The sequence below is a fragment of the Grampus griseus genome, assembly GCF_964374135.1.
Source record: "Grampus griseus genome assembly, chromosome: 3".
NCBI classification, from domain to species: Eukaryota; Metazoa; Chordata; class Mammalia; order Artiodactyla; family Delphinidae; genus Grampus; species Grampus griseus.
Window position 1 is genome coordinate 118,060,472 of NC_139019.1, and position 22,973 is coordinate 118,083,444.

Consider the following 22,973-nt stretch of genomic DNA (forward strand, 5'->3'; position numbering starts at 1 on the left):
CCTGAAGCATCCTATGCTTAGTAAACATGGTAGTTATTACTGTTATGAACAATAAGTGAATGCCTTCATAGTGGAGGTGCCAGAAAGATGGGCAGCATTTCTGAGGGCGGGATCCGAGGAGGGAGAAGAGGCTTGCGTAGTCTATCTGGGGAGCAGGTCTGGGATTGTTATAGGAACGTCTGCCCCCCGGTAGATCGCTGCCTCATGATCATCTGTAGGGACTGGTAAAAATTCTAATTTCCGGACACTGTCACAGAAGTACTGAAAGGACCCCCCTGGGTAGGGGGCCCCAGAATCTGCATTTGTGTCAACTTCTCCAGAGGCATACTTATTAAGTGTGCAGGGCTGCGGTACGGGTGACGATGGTCGCTCCTGCAGCGCCGCCTTTGACCTGCGGGGGGCGGCCGAGGGGCCGGGGCGGTCAAGGCGGCTGCGCAGAGCCCTTCTCACGCGGGGGACTCTCAGCCAGATCCGCGCCGCTCAGCTGACAGCTCCGAAGACTGAAGAGGCGGTACGCTGGTTGAGCCGGGCGTCTCCAGGCGGAGCCGGCGAGTGGAGGTGAGGGGATCCGAAGCTAGGGTGGAGGGCGGAACTGTCGGGCCCGGCACGGCGGGGCAGCCGGAAGGTACGGTGGGGACTGCGCTCCGGGCGCGCGAGGCAGAGAAGGGCGGCCGGGCCGGGACTGCTCAGCGGGCTTCAGCTCCCCAGACCCGGGACTGGGCGCCCACAGCCCGGCCCGGCTAAGACCCACGGGGCGCTTAGAGGAGGAAGGGGAAGGACCAGGCCCTGCTCCTTTGGGACGCCCCGGGCCGGCCCACACCCGTGCAGCGCCCTCCGTATCCAAGCGCCGGGGCAGGTAGCAGGGCTCGGGCCTGCCCCCAAGTTGTAGGTGAGTCTCACAAACAAGGACTCCACACCCCGCGGTGAGCGGTGGAGACACCGGCAGCGGCGTGCTGAGCCCGGAGCCAGGGCAGACCCCAGCGCTGGAGCCCGCACGGTGTGGCCTGGGAGTATGAGTAGGATTTTCCCAGGCCCAAGGGAAACCCGGAGGAGGAGGGGCCTTCCCTCACTGATGTAGCGGTTTCCGGTTTGCCAAAAGTAATATTAAACTTGAATTCTCTCTTGTGTCGTGGCACCGGGGTTTATTCTCGTTCCCGTGTTACGGCTGAGGAAACAGGGTGGTCCGAATCCAGGTTTAGTTATGTATTAGATGTGTGATTTTGGGCCAGCAAGGACTTAAAATGTCATTTTTCTCTGTATAATGGAAGTAGGGCCAGGACTTGCTCCATGGGGCTGTGGGAATGTAACGAGCTAATGCATTTAAAGGGCTTAGCACAATGGCTGACACACGGCAAGAGCTCCCTAAGCGACTGTTCTTACGGTTATTGTGACGACCGACCCAACCTGCTCCTAGTGGGATGTGGCAACGCTGTCACTGAACCTTGATTCTAGTCCCCCATAAGAGCACACTGCATCTCACCCCAATTCAGTTCTCACTTTTTCCAGTGTCTAATGTAAGGCACTGCTAGATGCTGAGAACAATATACGCAGATGCAAAAGACTTGATCCTCACCCTTAAGGAGCTAATGCGGTCTGGTAGGAGAGGAAGTGCAAGTTCAGAGGAAGAACTGTAATGCAAGGTGGGTTGTGACAATATCATAGGAAAGTTATAGTAGAAGAGTTTGCTGGATTTTTAAAGAAAGACATGATATCTAATTGGAAATTTTTACGTGGAATAGGGGCTTTGGATGTGGGTCTTGAAAGCTGAATGGATAGAATCAGAAGGAAATCTAGGTCAGCGATCTGAATTAAGGGACTGGGACCCAGTGGCAGCTTCAGAAGCTGGGGTCTGGTGGGGTAGGTCATGAGGAGCTGCCGATTTCAAACAGCTTGGAGTAGAGCTTAAGCCTGGCTGCTCATTAGAATCACGTGGAGAGCTTGGATAGCTACTGATGCCTGATTGAATTGCTCTGGGGTATCGCCTGGGTATTGGGATTTTAAAAGTAGCTTCTCAGGTGATTCTACCATGCAGACAAGGTAGAGAACACTAATCTAAAACCAGAAACTATAAATTCATCTTATCCCATTTATAATGTTTGAACAGGAAGAAACAAAAAGCTTAATTACATTATCACCATGTACTACACCTGGTAAAATTGTTTACAATTAAGTAATGTGAAAAGACGGTATAGTACATAGTAATACTACTCAGTAAATGTAAATTAATCCTGAATTTCATTCTTAGCTTATTTGGGAGTCACACATCTGAGAATTTGGTTTTAAAATTATGGTTTTATATCATATTTTTTGCATATAATATTAGGATGTTCATAGGATTCTCTAAAACCCATCTATGGACCACTCTCCCCTTCTCCTTCATTCCCAGTTAAGAAGCCTGGTAAAGCATTTAGAATAGGACTTAAAAGTGTGTGTGTGTGTGCGTGCGTGCGTGCGTGCGCGCTTTTATTGTTTTGTTTTCAAATATCCTGCTGTCTTGCTTAAATTAACCTAATGTTGAGTGTCCCTGGCAGGATTAATTCATTAGCAGGCAAGAGGACAAACTGGAGGGGGATAGGAAGTGAAGGAATAGAGGAAGCAGAAGAGGAAAGGAAAAACAAAATCAAGAAAACCGCAGGAAGTCGTTTGCTATGGGAGCATGCTGTACTGTCCTCTCATAGGACCTCAGTGTTTCTCCTCAGCTCCTCCTGGGGCTGAAGGCAGTCAGATAAGAAGGGCGCTCTTATTACTGGGGACATGCACATGTCCGTTCAACCACGTGCCTCAGTTAGGCTGACCTAGGAGAGTAATATGCAGCTGTAGATTAGGATTGACTGTGTGTTAGGATGTGTTTGATTTAAGTGATGGTAACGGAAATTCAGAATTTAAATTTGGAGAGGGTCCTAACACCATCTTTTGTATTTTTTTTTCTGCAATTGGCAGGATTTCTGTAGTATACCTAGTATGAGTTCCACATCTTGGCCTCTTATCCAGCTTCAGCAGTCTCATCTCCATCATCTGGAGAATAAATGAGATTTGCGTGAGTTCCAAACTGAGCTGAAATACGGACTGCAATGCTAATATCCTTTTCTTCTGGTTGTTATTAACAGGTACTAACTGACCTCGAATAGAATATGTCACTGTGTCTTAGGGACACAGCTCAAGCAGAACTGTTATCATCTGCTGGAAAAACGTACTTTTTGAAAATGGAATCATTTTAAATGAATTTGTCTAAGTTTTGTAGTATTTTATAATGTGAAAAACCATGTCCTAACTTTTCAATTCTGTGCATTTCAGTTTAGAAAAATATTTCAGCCAAGAGGGAGCATATTTGCAAATGCAGTTATAGTCCAGTATTTTAATTGATAGAATGGTAATTTTGGTGGTGGTTTTATTAAAGTAATTTTCGTAGATTCTCACTACATATTTTTTGCACATTTAAATTATCTGATAGTGTGGCGCATCTTTCAGTTGCTGTGATTAAAAAGCATTGTACAATTTAATTGTAGCATATTTTCACGGTTGGTGTTACCTTAAAAAATGATAAATGTTACAATTGATTTGACAAAATTCATTATTGTTTCAAAAATTTAATGTTATTTTGCTACTTCCTCAGTTATCTGTCTTACATAGTATCTGTCCCTGTAACATTCTCTAGAGTAGGGTGGTCTCAACTGGGAGCAATTTTCTTCTGCCTTCCCTGTGCAAGGGGGGGATATTTGGCTGTGTCTGGCGATATTTGTGACTGTCACAACTCTTGAGGGAAAGGGATGCTATTGGTATCTAGTAGGTTGAAGCCAGGGATGCTGATATACATCCTCTAATGCACAGGATAACCTCCCACAACAATTGTTTGTTCCAAAATGTCAGTAGCGCAGAGATTGAGAAAACCTGTCCTAGAGATTGCTGTGGATTTAAAAAATTCATTTATTTTTAAGCATATCAAGTATACTTTGACTACTTTTATGAGCAAGGCATTTTCCGAAGTTCAGTGGGCAAGTCAAACTAATTTGTGATTTCTTTGATTGTGCTTTTTTTCTTAAATCATACCTAACTGATAAAGTGAGCAATTAAAAGAAACACAACTCTCCTTTTTGGAAAAGGCTGTTACTGTTGCAGAGCTACTGGAATATTAGATATGCCTGTCATTTTTAGTTTGACAGAAAAGTGAGAATATTGATTAATTCTTTGCAGTTGTTTTTGAGGAACTTTCTTTTTGGGGGGTGTGCGGGGGGGCCGTGGACAGTGCCGCTAGACTTTTCCAAACTCTGTGCCTTTTCTGTTCTTAACTGACTTGAATGATTGTCTTCAGCTCCTCAGAAAATTAAATGTCGTCAGAAGACCGAGAAGCTCAGGAGGATGAATTGCTGGCCCTGGCGAGTATTTATGATGGAGATGAATTTAGAAAAGCAGAGTCTGTCCAAGGTGGAGAAACCAGGATCTATTTGGACTTACCACAAAATTTCAAGATATTTGTGAGCGGTTAGTTAATATTCTCTTAAACAGATTTTTCTAAATAAAGGTTATTCTCAGTTGCTTAGTGTACCCTAAATTATTTATCATCTTGTATTTATAGGCATTAGTGATATATGGTAGTATTACAGATTTAATGCCTGTTTCTCTTTTAATTGAAAATTGAGCTGGGAGTGAACAATTTTCAATTTGATTCTGCCTTTTTGATCACTGAATTCGGATATTATCCTGCATATTTCATGCATCCTAATCGTCTTAACTAGCAGTTCATTAGCCATGAGTCATTGGCTGTTAAATAGGGATAATAAAAGAGAAAATGAAATAATATATGTGAAAACACTTGGAAAGACTTAAAGTACCATGGCGGTTGTTAATACTATTTGGTTTCCAGAATCTTTTCAACCACCATAAACACATGACACTTGCTGCTACTCTGTGACCTTCTGCTTCAGAAAAAAGTTGAAAACTGGTACTTTTGATACCAATGTACCAGATGTCATCTGTGAACACTTTCTTAAAATGTTTCTACTATAAAGGCTTTGAGTAAACAAATTAAGTGTAATAACTGAAAATGAAACTTTGATTGTGAGAGTGTTGTGTGTTGTGTCTTGCCCTCAAGAGATCCTTGTACTGGCACAAATTCTCCCAACTATGATTCATGGGTAGTTGGCACATGCTGGTCTAAGTAGGTCATGGCTCTTTGATAGAAATAAACGTCCTTTTCTCTAGATTGTGTCTTTAATCATCTACTGTAAAACAACAACAAAAGAAAATATTGTGTTATTACTTGTCATTAGTGTTAGGAATTATACTCAAAAGTGTATACAAGAATAAGTTGTGTATCTTCATTTTAAATTTCATGATGCTTAGTAGATTTTTTTAAGGGCTTACAAGATTTTTTTTTTAAGGTGGCGGCTACGAAGTAACATTAGGGAATAGAAGGTGCTTTGGGGGAGGGTTTTTATCCCCTCAACCAAAGCATTACGTTTTTCTTGAGCACTGCTCAGCAGTAACGGACACTCAAGTGTTGACCAACTGATCCTTTCTAATCTTTGTTTTTGGTTCAGGCAATTCAAATGAGTGTCTCCAGAATAGTGGCTTTGAATACACCATTTGCTTTCTGCCTCCACTTGTGCTGAACTTTGAACTGCCACCAGATTATCCATCCTCCGCCCCACCTTCATTCACACTTAGCGGCAAATGGCTGTCACCAACTCAGGTTAGACCCGAAACTTAATTTCTCCTATCCATCTTTAGAAACTTAAAAATCATCTTTAATTGAACACTACCTTGATGATCTTGAATTCAGTGCATGAAGAACAAATGGGTTTGATTTTGTAATTTTTTTTCCCTTGCCTTCATGAATTGTAATGTTAATAAATTGAAAATGTTTGGTGTTTTAGAAAAGAATGGCGTAATTAGAACGATTAATCATTTTGAATTGCAGTAGGAGTAATTTTTAATCAAGTAAATTGTTTCTCTCTTTGTCTTGTTATTTTCCTATTTAATCTGTATTGTAATGGATACTATAAGGTCCTCCTCATTTTCCTTAGATGTTGGTATTGCTTTTTTTTGTTTTTTGGTTTTTTTTTTTCGGTACGTGGGCCTCTCACTGTTGTGGCCTGTCCCGCTGTGGAGCCCAGGCTCCGGACGCGCAGGCTCAGCAGCCATGGCTCACGGGCCCAGCCGCTCCGCAGCATGTGGGATCTTCCTGGACCGGGGCACGAACCCGTGTCCCCTGCATTGGCAGGCGGACTCTCAACCACTGCGCCACCAGGGAAGCCCTGGTATTGCTTTTTATTTTTTTTTAGTTTCTTATCCATTCCTTAAATGAAAGATTTAATTGTAGTTAGGAGGACTAAAATTGAGCTAATGTAGTTATAATAAATATTTCCTAAGAAAACGTAAGAGTGCTTTTATTTTTAAAAGTCTGTATGTTAATAACAGAGTTGTTGACTACTCTCACATAGGTGTGAATGCACACAAATAGAAATGTGTATGATTCCTGTAGATATCTCATTAAGGCTTGAGATCTTATATTATGATCTTCATTTACTCTGGGTTGTATATCTTTTTCTAGTGACAACCTCAACTCTTGATTGAGACATAAATATGGCTTGAAGCTAATATAATGTATTCTGGGGTAGATAATGGATCAGTAGCCGTTATTCTAGAAGTCATGATAAAGATTGATAGGCTGATGTATTAAGACAAAAGCTGTCAGAGTTACTTGACCTCAAGGAACAGCTGTCAGTTTTTCCTTTTTGATCATGTAATTTTCATTCCCACCCCTGCTCATCACCAGTCTAATCTTTAGATGAGAGTGCTTTTGTAAAATTGAACTTACAGTTTAAAAACAAAATTAAACTTTAAGAAAGAATAATACATGTAGAATAAAAAGGAATTTTACCTTACATTTTAATATCTGTGTCAGAGGCAACACATGCAAGACAGTGGATGATTTGCCCAGGAATATCAACGATGTTTGACATTTAGATCACTGAGAGTTGACTGAATTATCTAGATATTTATAGTCCCATTTCTCTAGAGAGCTCTTGATACTTTATGTCCATGCATGTTTGCACATATACAGTTTCAGATTCCAGCCAAACAGCATCTACTTAATGCTGGCTTTTAGGGTGTGGGGAGAAGAGGGTTATTCATTATTTTATGTTACACAGCTAAAATTACAGTAGGGTTCTCTATCAAATTTTTGTCCTTCCTTCAATTCTTGTTTGTTACTGGGCCCTGATTCCTTGGCATCATGAATTTCACCTGTTGATAGTGAAGTTGATTCATGGACCTGTCCCTCACTGAATTTGGTTGGTAGATAGAAGTGGGTTTAGTTTTCTAGTATTTTCCATTATTCCTCTTCCAGTATATATACACAGTCTCTCTCATGCTCTTCTCTTTCTTCCTCCCTTATTCCTCACATTTATGTACATCCCAGATGCCTCTTTTGAGAAGGGACTAGAGAAGAAAAGAGGATGGAGGAGAATGGCTTCTCCACTGGACTTGGTAGCTCAAACAATACTCACGAACAAGGCTTCCCTTTTAGTATTTATTACATTTTAAAGATTTCATCAGGTTTCTGGTTGATCATATAAGCATATTCATGCAAATGTATAAAAGCATTAGTTGTCCAATCTTGAAGTAGTCAGTAAGTGTTTAATTGTGTGCCTGTATAGGGTTTAGTGAATAGCACTACGCAGCATAAGGAAGAGAGAATGTGGTCCTTTTTCACTTGGTATTCAAATTTACAAAAGTTATTTACATCTGGAAGGCTTATTTTTTGATGTTTACCTTAAAAAGAAAAGCTGCTTATGATTCCTGAGCTCTACTTTAAAATATTTTACATTTCTAATGGAAAATCTAATTATATTTGCCTTTCAAATTGAACAGACCAGCTTTTTGGTTTTTTTTTTTTGTTTTGCGGTACGTGGGCCTCTCACTGTTGTGGCCTCTCCCATTGCAGAGCACAGGCTCCGGACGCGCAGGCTCAGCGACCATGGCTCACGGGCCCAGCCACTCCGCGGCATGTGGGATCTTCCCAGACCGGGGCACGAACCTGTGTCCCCTGCATCGGCAGGCGGACTCTCAACCACTGCGCCACCAGGGAAGCCCATGAACAGACCAGTTTTAAGGAGGAAAAGTCAAAATAGTTTAAACTTCGGTTGCTTAGGTTAGGAAATGTGAGCTTTGCCTATGGCAGCCAAACCATGTTAAGGGCTTATAATCATGTCTGGATTCAATATCAGCCTGCCTCCCTCTATTAGCCAGGATCTGATGTAAGCCCAGATTGCTTAGTTAAAATCAGCTTGTAAATCTGAATACCAAGGACTCTGAGGTTAGATTCTGTTAGTGATTCTTTCGCACGAGGTGGCTTCTTGATACGACTGAAAGAATTAATTTTAAGGTTTGGATGGTATTTTTAAACTATTCTTTTCCTAATCATTATTGTAGGGTACCTACAGGGCTAGGACTCCAAGGAATAGAAATAGTTCATTTTAGAACTAGATCTCTTCTCCTACACGAGGTAGCAATACTAACGTGAAGAAAAATAAAGAACAGAAAAAGTCCCCCATTGCAGTGGCTCGTATGTAAACCTAGTTCTGCATTTGGTAGAGTCTTGCTGTTTCTCTTGTTTTAATGATACTTCTTTTAGCTTCTGACCTTGTGTTCTACTGTGGCTCGTGTTGCTGAATAGTTTAAGAAGTGCTTCGATAAGAACACTGATGCCGTTGTACAGCACAGTTTATCACAGAAGTGAAAAATCATGTTAGGAGGTAGAAAACCCTGACCTAAAAAGATTTCAAGGGAAATCAGGAGTTGACAGCATCGTCATCTTTCCAAACTTACCAGCATCCTCATGTGTTTTCCCCTAGCTGTCTGCTCTCTGCAAGCACTTAGACAACCTGTGGGAAGAACACCGCGGCAGCGTGGTCCTGTTTGCCTGGATGCAGTTTCTTAAAGAAGAGACCTTAGCGTATCTGAATATTGTCTCTCCTTTTGAACTCAAGATGGGTTCTCAGAAAAAAGTTCAGAGGAGGATGGCTCAAGCTTCTTCCAACACAGAGCTAGATTTTGGAGGAGCTGCTGGATCTGATGTAGACCAAGTGGAAGTTGTGGACGAGAGAGCCGTGCAGGATGTGGAATCGTTGTCCAGTCTGATCCAGGAAATCTTGGACTTCGATCAGGCTCAACAGATAAAATGCTTTAATAGTAAATTGTTCCTGTGCAATATCTGCTTCTGTGAGAAGCTGGGTAGTGAGTGCATGTACTTCTTGGAGTGCAGGCATGTGTACTGCAAAGCCTGTCTCAAGGACTACTTTGAAATCCAGATCAGAGATGGCCAAGTTCAGTGCCTCAACTGCCCAGAACCCAAGTGCCCTTCAGTGGCCACGCCTGGTCAGGTAACTCTTTTACTCTGCTGACAGCCGCCCCCTAATTCTCTCTCACAAAGGGAGACATTTTCTCAGGAGCTTCTTGGTAGGGCTCCTCAGGGCGGTCTGAGGCCTGGGAGCCAGCCTACAAGTTGTTTCATTGTATCCGTCAAGAATGCCATGATCTTAGTTTAAGCAAATGTAAATGCTTCCTTTGCTGGCTTTGGAATGTGTGGTCCTCCGCAGGGATGAGCAGTTAAAAAAGTAAAGTAATTCTGGTGATTTACTCTGTACATCTGCTAGGTGGGGGAAGTACGACCCTGTCTTTATGTGACGTTGGGATCTGGAGGGCTTATCTCTTAGAATGGTTAACCAAATGTTTTACAGACTTTTAAAGACAGCCTGCTTGGTTTCCTTTTTTTTTCAGTCAACTCCATTAAGGCATAAATGTACTCATTTAAAGTGTACTGTCTGCTTAGTTTTTTTTTTTTTTTTAACATCTTTATTGGGGTATAATTGCTTTACAATGGTGTGTTAGTTTCTACTTTATAACAAAGTGAATCAGTTATACGTATACATATGTTCCCATATCTCTTCCCTCTTGCGTCTCCCTCCCTCCCACCCTCCCTATCCCACCCCTCCAGGAGGTCACAAAGCACGGAGCTGATATCCCTGTGCCATGCAGCTGCGTCCCACTAGCTATCTACCTTACGTTTGTTAGTGTGTATATGTCCATGACTCTCTCTCGCCCTGTCACAGCTCACCCTTCGCCCTGTCTGCTTAGTTTTTACACATGTGTAGACCCATGTAACCACCATCTCAGTCAAGATGTAGACCTCCTATAACTTGGTTTGATTTTGAAGGTAGAGTTTTAGTTTATGTGCCTCTGGTTTACACTAGCTTCCTAAGGATCTCCTCAGGATCAGAACTGGTTGGGAAATCATCAAACCTATGATGTTTTATATTTCCCTCCAGGTCAAAGAGCTAGTGGAAGCAGAGTTATTTGCCCGTTATGACCGCCTTCTCCTCCAGTCTACCTTGGACCTGATGGCAGATGTGGTGTACTGCCCCCGCCCATCCTGCCAGCTGCCTGTGATGCAGGAGCCTGGCTGCACAATGGGCATCTGTTCCAGCTGCAATTTTGCCTTCTGTACTTTATGCAGATTGACCTACCATGGGGTTTCTCCATGTAAGGTGACTGCAGGTAGGTTGTAACTCTGTGAACTCAGTCTCCCAGCGCTCCACCCGCCTCCCCCCACTCACTGGAAATAAAAAGAGACATCACTTCAATTCTTCAGTTTGGAAGAATTGTGTTCTTCTGTGTTTGTTCAACACATACTTTTGAGTCAGTTACTGTCCTAGGTTCTGGGGATACAGCAGTGACCAAATGCCCTCATGGAACTTATATTCTAATGGGGGAGATAGGCAAACAAAATAAATAAGAATATTCGATGGTGGTAAATGCTGAAGAGGGAAAAAAAAATAAAGCAGGGACAGGCTATGAAGTGTTTTGAAGGGGAAGGGGCTTTGGATTTTATTTAGAAAAACCAGGGGAGGCCTCGCTGGCAAAGTGGTTTGAGTAAAGACTTGAAGGAAGTAAGGAAACAAGCCACGCAGATATCAGGGGGAGCATTCCAGGGAAGGAATGACAGGGTAATTTCTGTCTATGAATATGGAATAATGTAGATCCTGGTCGGCAGATGCAGAGCATCTAAGCCATCACTCTTGTTTCCACTGTACACATGTTTGATCAGTCATCAAGTGCTTTTCTCAGTGAGCCCAGGGAGGCCTCAGAATCTTCCTCAACACAGTGCTTCAGAAGGCCACCCTCTATTGAGGTAGTCACAGGAGGTAAAACCTGTTAGCCATTTCTGATCTAGATTAAGGTTTGAGGAATCGGGCCCTGGACATCAAATCGACTAGACTTTGGTGACTTAGTCTTTCTCAAACTAAAAGGGCTGATGATAATAGCTACTTCATAAGGTTACTGTAAGTTTGAAATGACCTATTGTAGTGCTACTTAAAGTTGTTGTAGTTGTTATACTGGTCTGTGACAAGGTAAATACAGAAATTGAGAGTCAGTGTTTGAAACTTTAATAATGATTTTGCTATCGCTATTCACTGACTAAATTTTATGGCAGTCAAATCTAATAAAAATTTAGGCTTATATTTTTTGTCTTTTTACCCTCATTTTTCTAATAATTCATTTGATTATATTTTGCAAAAGTACTGGTCCTTGACAGAGTGAGGGGAAAAAAACTGGTACTTAACCATAGTTTGAGAATGGGCTAATGTATGGAAAGTGCAAAATGGTAACTATTTTTTGTTTAGTTTGTGTATTTATTTATTTATTTAAATTATTGAAATATAGTTGATTTAAAATGTGTTAATTTTTGCTGCACAGCAAAGTGATTAAGTTATACATATGTATACATTCTTTTTTATATTCCTTTCCATTATGGTTTATCACAGGATATTGAATATAGTTCCCTGTGCTATACAGTAGGACCTTGTCGTTTATCCATTCTATATAAATATAATAGTTTGCATCTGGTAACCCCAATCTCCCAATCCATCTCTCCCCCAGGCCCCCTCCCCCTTGGCAAGCACAAGTCTGTTTTATATGTCTGTGAGTCTCTTTTTGTTTTGTAGATAGGTTCATTTGTGTCATATTTTAGATTCCACGTGTAAGTGATATTATATGGTATTTGTCTTTATGACTTAGTTCACTTAGTATGATAATCTCTAAGTCCATCCATGTTGCTGCAAATGGCCTTATTTCATTCTTTTTTATGGCTGAGTAATATTCTGTTGTATCTATATACATACCACATCTTCTTTATCCATTCCTCTGGCGATGGACATTTAGGTTGTTTCCATGTCTTGGCTATTGTAAATAGTGCTGCTGTGAACATAGGTATCTTTTTGAATTATAGTTTTGTCTGGATACATGCCCAGGAGTGGGATTGCTAGATCATATGGCAACTCTTACTTTTAGTTTTTTGAGGAATCTCCATACAGTTTTCCATAGTGGCTACACCAATTTACATTCCCACCAACAATGTAGGAAGGTTCCCTTTTCTCCACACCCCCTCCAGCATTTGTTATTTGTAGACTTGTTTGTTATTTTGTTGGGTTTTTTTTGGCCTTGATGTGTGGCATGTGGGATCTTGGTTCCCTGGCCAGGGATTGATCCCGTGCCCCCTGCATTGGGAGCATGGAACCTTAACCACTGGACTGCCAGGGAACTCCCCTGTAGACTCTTTTTTTCTTTTAAAGTTTAGTTTTTATTTTTATTTATTTATTTTTATAAATTTATTTATTTATTATTTATTTTTGGCTGTGTTGGGTCTTTGTTGCTGCACGTGGACTTTCTCTAGTTGTGGCGAGCGGGGGCTACTCTTTGTCGCAGTACCCGGGCTTCTCATTGCGGTGACTTCTCTTGCTGCAGAGCACGGGCTCTAGGGTGCACGGGCTTCAGTAGTTGTGGCTCGCGGGCTCTAGAGCGAAGGCTCAGTAGTTGTGGCACGTGGGCTTAGTTGCTCTGCGTCATGTGGGATCTTCCCAGACCAGGGCTTGAACCCGTGTCCCCTGCATTGGCAGGCGGATTCTTAACCACTGTGCCACCAGGGAAGTCCTCCCCTGTAGACTTTTTAGGGATGGCCATTCTGACTGGTGTGAGGTGGTACCTCATCGTAGTTTTGATTTGCATTTCTCTAATAGTTAGCAGTGATGAGCCTCTTTTTATATGTCTTTCAGTTATCTGGATGTCTTCTTTGAAGAAATGTCTATTTAGTTGTTTTGCCCATTTTTCCATTGAGTTGTTTGTTTTTTGTTGAGTTGTATGAGCTGTTTGTATATTTTGGAAATTCAGACCTTGTCGGTTACATCATTTGCAAATGTTTTCTCCCAGCCTATAGGTTGTCTTTTCATTTTGTTTACGGTTTCCTTTGCTGTACAGAAGCTTGTAAGTTAGATTAGGTCACATTTGTTTATTTTTGCTTTTATTTCTATTGCCTTGGTCAGGAAATGTTTTGCCTGTGTTCTCTTCTAGAGGTTTTATGGTGTTATGTCTTATATTTAAGTCTTAAACCACAAAATGGTAACTAGTAATGCCAGTATTACTATAGTTATTAATTGTTAGCAGTGTCATTATCTCTAAGAAGGGACTCTGAGCGGAGAATGAGTAAATACAGTACTTCCAGTTGCCTGTTGCAGAGTTTTGTAGTGGTTATAGGCAGATGGGATGGAGAACTCACCAGAATATAATGTTAGCCTTTACTTTAGACTTCTGTATCCTTATCATTGAGAGGCTGAAGTACATTTCGGGTGTTTCACAGTGTTTGGGGAAGAAATCAAAGATAGGCTTGGGGGCTTCAGCAAAATTAGGAATCTCTTTCTCAGTCTCTATATCTATATATTTGATATTACCATACAAAATATATGATATACTAATCATTTTATTATTTTGAGAACATTAGAGCAGTAACCTTTGTCCTTAAGATGTCTAGGAACACAAAAACGTTTTGAATTAGTAGAGGAGATAAAAGTGACAGGATAAAAAAATACATGTCTGCTACATCTAAGTAGAAGTGATGGAGTCACGGGAATGAACAGCACAGAGAAAGGATTCACAAGTGAAGCAAAAGTGCAGATAGAATTCTGCCCCTGAAGATGTCCACTGCATTTAGAGGGAAGATGTCCACCTCTAAATAATGTGAGGAAAGTAAATTAATAACATAGCTAGAACATTGTTGAGAGAGGTCTTTAATTAATTGTGTTGAAAAATTAAGGTAATAGAATTGTGAGCAAAAGCCTTGTCTACAACTAAAGCCTTTGGGAATGGCTGCCCATTCCATTTGAGTTAAGTGATAAAGCAGTAGAAACCAGACTGAAGAGTATTAAGGGGAAAAGTTGACAGGAGGGACTTTTCGTTTCCTGTGGGTGGTAAACTTTATTCACTGGCTTCTTTTTATATACAGAATTGAATAGCTGGTCTTTGCCCTGGTGCTCTTGTTTAATTTGGTAGGCCTGTTGTTATCAAATGGTGAATGATGCTGATTTAGTAGAAAATCAGCGTCTGTTTCAACCTTTGCGTCATTTAGATAAGTCAGTCTTAAACTGTACTACTAGTTGTACTAGTTGCACAAAAATATCAACATTAATAAGTTAAAAGCAAAGGAAAAAGATAAGCTGTTATTCTGTCACCTTTAACAAGTCCAGCTTTTCTACTTGGAGGATTCCTGTCTGTTCTTTGTCTTTCATGCATGTGTAATTTTTACCTAGTTACAACCTAAATACGTTCTTTTCTGAATTCCATAATGAGTATTTTAACTGAGTTGTAGCCATCCTAATTATAAGTTTTAATAACTAAATATTATATCTTAAGTGGCTCCACACATAATTATTCCCTTGGACATTTAATTCGTTTGCCATTTTTATATGTAACTTTACTTTGGATTAATTCCTTATGATGAAATCCCAGGAATAGCATTATTGAGTAGTCAAAGGTTATAGCCAATTTTAATGGTTTTTAGTCAGCATTACAAGTTGTATAAAAGTTAATTTTCCATTTCACTTTCTAGAGAAATTAATGGACTTACGAAATGAGTACCTGCAAGCAGATGAGGCCAATAAAAGGTTTTTGGAACAGAGGTATGGTAAGAGGGTGATTCAGAAGGCACTGGAAGAGATGGAAAGTAAGGAGTGGCTAGAAAAGAACTCAAAGAGCTGCCCATGTTGTGGGACTCCCATTGAGGTAAAGGTTTGGGGACAGACATGGAGGCAAACCTAATTGCAAGCATGTTACGATTTCCTCAAGAAGCCTTTTAATTTTGTGCCTAATTAAGAAAACACATTTTGGTATTTATTAAACTTTCTTAACTTGGAAGATGTAAATTTACTACTAAATATTGTTATTGACCTAAAATGTATGTAGGCTTCCCATTTCAAAGTGCTTTCATACGGTGACAGTTGTTCTCACATTATATCCACCTCAAAATTGAGTGGGTTATAAAGAGGCCATACTCGAGCTACAGTCAACTCTTAACTCATCTACCTGACTAAAAAAGAATCAAGTCTGACTTCTCCTCCGAACTATATACCCTGGAATTTAATAGCTGTTTTACAAGTGCCTGCTTATGAAATGGAGACATCTGAGTCAAGATAGATAGATACATCTACTGCTTCTTGACAAAATCTTAATATGTTTCAAAATTGAAATATGTCTTTGCATTTGATTCTGTTGTTCCAGTCCATCATATCTGAGCTGACCCTTGTGGTGATGCCCCAGTTACTCCATTAAGGAAACTGGCCTTCTATTTAACCACTTCTGACATGCCTCAGCTCTTATAGAATGGGGGACTTGGTACCAAATGTTTACTTAGATTTACGTAAAAAGTTTAAATCCCACATATTAAATCCAAACATTTTAATATTAATCTAACTATGTGTTTCACTTATACATGTTTGGTTTGTATTTGCTGTTTATCAGAAGAGGTTTTGCTAAGTATCTAATTGTAGGAACACCTGCTAAGTGTTTTCTGTATTTTACTTGTAATGCAAACGAGTTAGGCATTCATAGTTATCATTGTGTGTTACCTGTATATCTCCACCCTGCATTAGAAAAGGGAGAAGACAAGGAGAATGTTGTACCAAATCATTTTGTCATGTGCATTTCTCTTTTGCTTTTGTAGCCTTGATATTTTTCTCTGTCTTTCCCACCAGAAATTAGATGGATGTAACAAGATGACATGTACCGGCTGTATGCAGTATTTCTGCTGGATTTGCATGGGTTCTCTCTCCAGAGCAAACCCTTATAAACATTTCACTGATCCTGTTTCCCCATGTTTTAACCGGTACGTACACACAGACTCCTAGTCTCAGCAGTTTTGGGTACTTGGTTTGCGGACCATAAGCCCAGAAAGTTTTACTTCAGTACTTTGCTTATTTAGAGAATTCTCATATATTTTCCCCCATGTATGAATTTTCTTGAAAATGAGTTTTATGATGAAAATATACTATCTGGGGATTTTCTTTTATTTATTATCCTCCTCAACTTTTTTAGTGAAAATTTTCAAACATACAGAAAAGATAGGACTATGATTAATAGGATACCTTCCACCAAAATGAACAATTGGTAATATTTTGCCATATTTGTTTTCTAAATTTATTGCTGAACTACTTGACCCTAAGTTGGAAATATGATGCTTCATGTCTATATGCTTTTTTTTCTTTAATTAATTAATTTATTTATCTTTGGCTGCGTTGGGTCTTCATTTCTGCGCACAGGCTTTCTGTAGTTGCAGTGAGCGGGGCCTACTCTTGGTTGCGGTGCGCGGGCTTCTCATTGCGGTGGCTTCTCTTGTTGCGGAGTACAGGCTCTAGGCACATATGCTTCAGTAGTTGTGGCGCGTGGGCTCAGTAGTTGTGGCTCACGGGCTCTAGAGCTCAGGCCCAGTAGATGTGGCACACAGACTTAGTTGCTCCGCGGCATGTGGGATCTTCCTGGACCAAGGCTCAAACCCGTGTCCCCTGCATCGGCAGGTGGATTCTTAACCACTGTGCCACCAGGGAAGTCCCTCTACATGCTTTCACATGTCTTTCCTAAGATAAGAAAAGTCTTCTATATAATGACAGTACTGCAAAAAATTTAACAACAATGGCATATTATCATATAATAAAATATTTAAGACTTATCAACTATCCCTAAAAATATCTCTTGAAGCTGTTTTATTATACCAGGATCTAATCAAGTTCAGTCACTTTATTTGGTTCTGTCTCTTTAGTTTCTTTATGGAGAAAAGTTTTGCCCACCTTCTTTTTGTTTGTTTGTTTATGTTGAGGGGAGCATTGACTTTTTGAGGAGTCCAGGCTGTTGTCCTGTATAACTTCTTACCTTCTGGAGTTTTGTTTCTCCATGGTACCTTTGAGTTTGTTTCTCTATCCTCTCTATTTCCTGTAAAGTGGAAGTTAGCTCTAGACTGGAGTTTGACTAGATTTGGAGTAACATTTTTGACAAGAATACTTAATAAGGGGTGATGTACTTCATGTTGTACCACGTCAGATCCATAAAGTCAGGCTGTCTCACTGTTAGTATGATGCTCAGTTCTATCATTTGTTCCACTGTAAAGGTAAGGTTTCTCTTTTTGTTATTAGTAAGTGATCTGTGGGGTGATTCCTTGGCACAATGTGAATATCTTGTTCTCCACCAGCTCCCATTTCAGCATCAGCTGATAATCTTTGTTAATAGACATTTGTGGAATACCTACAATCAATCATTGGTGTTATGAAACTATAAGATAAGTTGAAGAAACAGGCTCTTCCCATGAACCATTGGAAATATAGTGTTGAAAATTGCATAAATTTTAAGTAACATAAGGGGAGGAAAAGAAATTGGCAACTGAAAAATATTCTATAGATGGAGAGTGCAAGGACAGTGAAGATGGAGAGGATGGAGTGATTAGCGTGTAATAAAGTTATAGTGTTTTTAATGAGTTCAGCTTCTAGACTACCTGAATTTTCCAGTCTTGGCTTATTCCACATATTGTACACATTTAGTATCAGTTTTGTGATACCCATCTCCCATTATTGTTTATGCTTGGTCCTAGAGAGTTGTCTGGATCCTTAAAAGGCCTGTTCCTATAAACTTTAAGGGACCCATATTTCAGCCCTCGCCAGTGGAATGATTAAAGGAGAGGAAAAGATATTATCAGAAGAGTACAGAAAGTATATTTGAGAAAAGGAAAGAAATTATATTCAGTTTCTATCAGGTGTATTAAAATGTACCTTATTTTATGCTTCCAGGTTGTTCCATGCTGTGGATGTTAATGGAGTTATTTGGGAAGATGAGTTTGAAGACTAGTTAACTTCTGCTGCTCAAGATATGGAAGTGGAATGGTTTGCCCTAATCTTTTGTCAAGTATACAGACTAACTTCGCAGGATATTTAGGGTACCATTGATTCCCTCTTCCTGTGTAGAAGATATGGAAGAACAAGTTTAATATTTTCATGTGGTACTACTGATTAAGGCACATTCAGACATTTTTCATTGCAACATGATTGAGGAAATATTAAGCCAAAGGTTCCGAAAATGAAAACTAGAAAATATTAGTATTACAATGTGCCCAAAGCTTTGAGTAGTTAAAAATTAAATATTTATTTTCTTCTCCAAGCTTTAGGTAAGGAGAGAGGGGTCAAGAGTTAAGCTTATAGTCCTTTTTATCTCTGAGAAACATCCCTCTAAGACATTCTGTGGGAGCTCCCTCATTAGTACTGCTTACAACCGGGGTGGGTAGAAGCCTTATTAAAATTGTACCGAGAGCCTGATGTTATTTACTTCATGTTACATTCTTTCCAACCTGAATTACTGCTAAATTTTCTTTGGAGGAAGCCCTTTACTCTATGACTGATTGGCTGGCCCAGTGTCATTTTGATCTGATTTTCAGAATAGAAATTTATAGATAATTTTAAAAATATTTTTTGATACCACAAACACTGTGGGTCACCTGATATATTTATTAGTGGTCTATAGTCCACTGGTTTTGAGCCAAGTCTAGAATTTATTGATACTGGCTCAGAAGAATTTCAGCCCTATTCAACTTTCCAGTTTCTTCTAGGCAGTAGAGCCTAGATTCAGAACAACTTGTCTTCTGTTCAGCATTCTTTCTGTTGACTCTTGCCCTGCTTTTCATTGGTAAGGACAATTTTAATATTAGCTCCAGCAGCTCATATTTCTGTTTCCTCTGCTGGGATAGGAGAAAGCCTAATACGTTCCCAAGACGAACAAGCTGAACTTTTTTTTTTTTTTTTTTTTGCGATACACGGTCCTCTCACTGTTGTGGCCTCTCCCGTTGCGGAGCACAGCCTCCGGAAGCGCAGGCTCAGGAGCCATGGCTCACGGGCCCAGCCGCTCCGCGGCATGTGGGATCTTCCCAGACCGGGGCGCAAACCCGTGTCCCCTGCATAGACAGGCGGACTCTCAACCACTGCGCCACCAGGGAAGCCCGCAAGCTGAACTTTAATTATCTGCGTTTTGAACACTGTACCACCATAGTTCCAGTCCTAACTTTCTGAATTCTTTTTAAAGGGCTTCTCTAATGAGCTATGGAAATTTGTCTTCCTATCCTTTTTTTTTTTTTTTTTTGGCAACAGCGCTGTTTCAGGGCATAATTTTGGCCTGATACCTAGATCCTTGTTTCTGGGTTTTGCTGGCTTTTTGAAAAATTGTCTTTCCTTGTGGTTTGGTGAGTGGCTTGGTAGCAAAATAAGATTTTTGGAAAAAAAGGACAGAGGAATTCTTCTGCAGCTGTGAACATGTTCTTTTTTCATACCTTGTCATTGAAAATTGGTGAATCACTTTTAACCATTTTAAGTGTGTGTATCCAAAGAGCACGGACTGTTTCTGGATTGTCAATGAGGATGCTTAATCTTAAAAATAAAAATTATTTAAAAATTGTCTTATAATTAAAGCAGAGTTGCTGCTCTGTGTTCTGTCACCAAGGCAACTGTTCACATTTAAAAACTATATGGTATATAACACATATTCTTAAAATGAGCGGAAGAAAGTCATAGTATAGTGCCTCCGCTTGTGACTGAACTTAGATTTTAGAACCCATATTTTGTTTGAACTACATGGACTTCGATTCAGCACATTTAATATAAGAACGAAAGTTAACTTAAAGAATAAGTTGAAGATAAGAAATGGAAATTAAAACAACTAATTATACAGTACATACTTGAGAAGAGTGCTTCTTTTCAGTGACTGGATAGGAGTTCAATTCATCTTTCACTACTAGCCACTCAGAAGCTCTTTATTAGTTCATGGGCTAGTTGACATTGCTAGAGATTATTTTATTTTAGGCTGTTGTACATTATGTTGATGATGTATTGGAAGTAGGAAAGAAGCCTTAGTTTCGTGAAACAAATGGCGTGGTTTTTCTCCATGATTTTAAAAAACACGTGGGCTTCTCTGGTGGCACAGTGGTTAAGAATCCGCCTGCCAATGCAGGGGACATGGGTTTGAGCCTTGGTCCGGGAAGATCCCACATGCCACGGAGCAACTAAGCCCATGAGCCACAACTACTGAGCCTGCAGCCTAGAGCCCGCGAGCCACAACTACTGAGCCCACTCACCACAACTACTGAAGCCTGTGCACCTAGAGCCCATGCTCTGCAACAAGAGAAGCCACCTCAAGGGGAAGCCCGCGCACCGCAATGAAGAGTAGCCCCCGCTCGCCGTAACTAGAGAAAGATTGCGCGCAGCAACGAAGACCCAACGCAGCCAAAAATAAATAAATAAAATAAATAAATAAATAAAACAACAGGTCGTTAGTCTTAAAGATTTGTTTGTTCAACTGAGTGTTTCTTCCTTAGGTACAAAATCTTCACCCCTTAATTTTCACAAAGACAATAGGGCTTATTTTTGAGGTATGAGTTACGAGCTAATTTTAAGATGGTATAGTTTTGGGTAGAGTACTTTTGTCTCTGAGTAAAATGGAAGATTGAGGTAACCCCTTATATGACCTGTGAAATAAATAGGTTTGTGGAATGTTGGTATTATCAAGAAAGTATATGAGAGAACGAAGAGTTTTGTGTATCTAGCTTCATTTCATGAAGGCCTTTTTTCCCCCCAGCATTTAAAATTATTGTTTTATTTTAAAATTAACTTATTTTTGCCAATCTGATAGGGCAAAATGGCACACAATTAAATTTTTTGCACACATTAATTACTAATGAGTATAATTTTTGGAAATTTGAACTTTCATTCTATGAATTGCTGTTAATTTCCTTTGAATTTTTTTTAAGTTATTTATTTATTTATTTTTGGCTGCGTTGGGTCTTCATTGCTGCACGTGGGCTTTCTCTAGTTGTGGCGAGCGGGGGCTACTCTTCGTTGCGGTGTGTGGGCTTCTCATTGCAGTGACTTCTCTTGTTGCAGAGCACAGGCTCTAGGCGCGCGGGCTTCGGTAGTTGTGGCACGTAGGCTCAGTAGTTGTGACTTGCGGGCTCTAGAGTGCAGGCTTAGTAGTTGTGGCGCACGGGCTTAGCTGTTATGCGGCATGTGAGATCTTCCTGCACCAGGGCTCAAACCCGTGTCCCCTGCATTGGCAGTTGGATTCTTAACCACTGTGCCACCAGGGAAGTCCCTGAAATTCTTTTTTGATTGAGGTCTTTTTGTAGCTTTGAATCGGGTTTTTTTGAGAACACTGGCTGTCTCTGGAGTTTTAGGCTGTGTGCCTGTTATGGTCATTTTTCTGCTCAGCTTCATGAGGAAATCATTAAACACTGGACAAGTTGATCAGACTTGTGGGTCATCTGGACTCACGGAGGCTCTGCACTAGTGTGAGAGGATTAGCCTGCCACCTCAGCTAAATACTGAATCCAACGAGTGAGCATCTAGTGGCTACATCCCTTCCTGTTGAGGAGATGGGTAAGGGAGAAAACACTTGGCAGCCGTACTCCCAGACCTATAGCATTGTCAGCAAAGTCATTTTTTAGTAGTAGAGCGTTCTCGTTTACATTAGAATTTCATTATTATACTTACTGCTTTTTTGTTCAGAGAAAAAAAATTGGAGTTAATCAAATATGATAATCATAAAGCCATTCATGTGGTTGCCTGCTTTAGAAGGGAATTTTAAAATTTTGACTGGAATTTTGGAGAGCCCACCAAGTATTAATTTTATCATAAGCACCACCAGCAGGTGGCAACAGTTCCCATGTTATAAATGCAATAACTGGTTATGACAGGAGTGTACTTGGTTATAGAAGCAGGTTTATTTCTGGGATTTTAATTTTCCTCATTGTGTGTCATTATAGTCTGTTACACACCTTGGTAGGTAGAATAGCATCAAATGAGACAAGCAAGGCAGGAATAGCAGTATTACCAAAAACTGTAAGGCCACTTAAAACTATTTGAACCATAGTTGGCATCCAATTGTGATGTGACATTAAAGTGTCACTCCTGATAGTAGCACTTGCCTGCAACCACTGAAGTAAAGAAATTAAGTTATAGCTGAAGCTGCTAAGTAAGACAAGGAATTGTAACACTGTGGTGCCCTCTCATACTGGTAAGAGTAGCCAAATAGTCTGTTCCCTGAACTTTGGCTCATTAAAAAAAACATCGGCCTGCAGGCCAGGTTGAGAGTTTGTGGTCAGAAAGCTGTTTATGGTACTATCAACTTTCAGCACCCATAGTCTGTTCTTTGCACAATTATTCAGGCAGCCCAAAGATTTACCACTCCAAGTAGTCCCGTATTTCTCAGAGCCAGGGGTTGCTTTGGAGGATATTGTGCACATTGAAAATTTAGTGAGATTCTGATGCCACAGTTGGTAAGTATAAAGTCAGCACAGTTATTGCTTTTCCTTGGCTCTTTTTAATTTTTTTCATTGAATCAACAAACTAAACTAATATTAATATAACCTAAATGCATATAAACTTAAAAGGTGATTGTGTATCTTATTTTCGATCCCGTTCCACTTCTTGTAACCTACTGTGTTTCCTAGTATTCATTTACTCATTTAACGAATATTTATTGAACACCTCACAATGGGCCTTACTATTTTCCTAGGTGCTGAGAATGTAACAGTGATTAAAGCAGGTATAAATCTCCCTGCCCTTGTA

General features: G+C 40.3%; 1 protein-coding gene across 4 annotated transcripts; it reads left to right on the forward strand.

The window, feature by feature from the left end:
- Positions 1-442: 442 nt before the first annotated feature.
- On the forward strand, positions 443-19,984 carry RNF14 (ring finger protein 14). 4 transcript variants are annotated; one of them, XM_082651538.1, is made up of 8 exons: positions 443-558; positions 4,310-4,479; positions 5,538-5,689; positions 8,856-9,383; positions 10,329-10,557; positions 14,939-15,111; positions 16,080-16,210; positions 18,159-19,984. In XM_082651538.1, exons 2-8 carry the CDS (start codon positions 4,326-4,328, stop codon positions 18,214-18,216), a joined length of 1,425 nt encoding a protein of 474 aa, XP_082507664.1. In that variant the 5' UTR covers positions 443-558; positions 4,310-4,325; the 3' UTR covers positions 18,217-19,984. The 4 variants fall into 4 exon arrangements, with proteins under 4 accessions (XP_082507664.1, XP_082507666.1, XP_082507665.1 ...); XM_082651540.1 differs by having other exon boundaries at positions 4,310-4,422; XM_082651539.1 differs by lacking the exon at positions 443-558 and adding an exon at positions 665-889.
- The last annotated feature ends 2,989 nt before the right edge of the window (positions 19,985-22,973 follow it).

Coding starts and splice junctions, on each gene's coding strand:
- RNF14 (XM_082651538.1), top strand. CDS start 4,326: ATGTCGTCAGAAGACCGAGAAGCTCAGGAGGATGAATTGCTGGCCCTG. Junction 9,384..10,328: donor CAGTGGCCACGCCTGGTCAG/GTAACTCTTTTA, acceptor ATTTCCCTCCAG/GTCAAAGAGCTAGTGGAAGC. Junction 15,112..16,079: donor GTTGTGGGACTCCCATTGAG/GTAAAGGTTTGG, acceptor CTTTCCCACCAG/AAATTAGATGGATGTAACAA.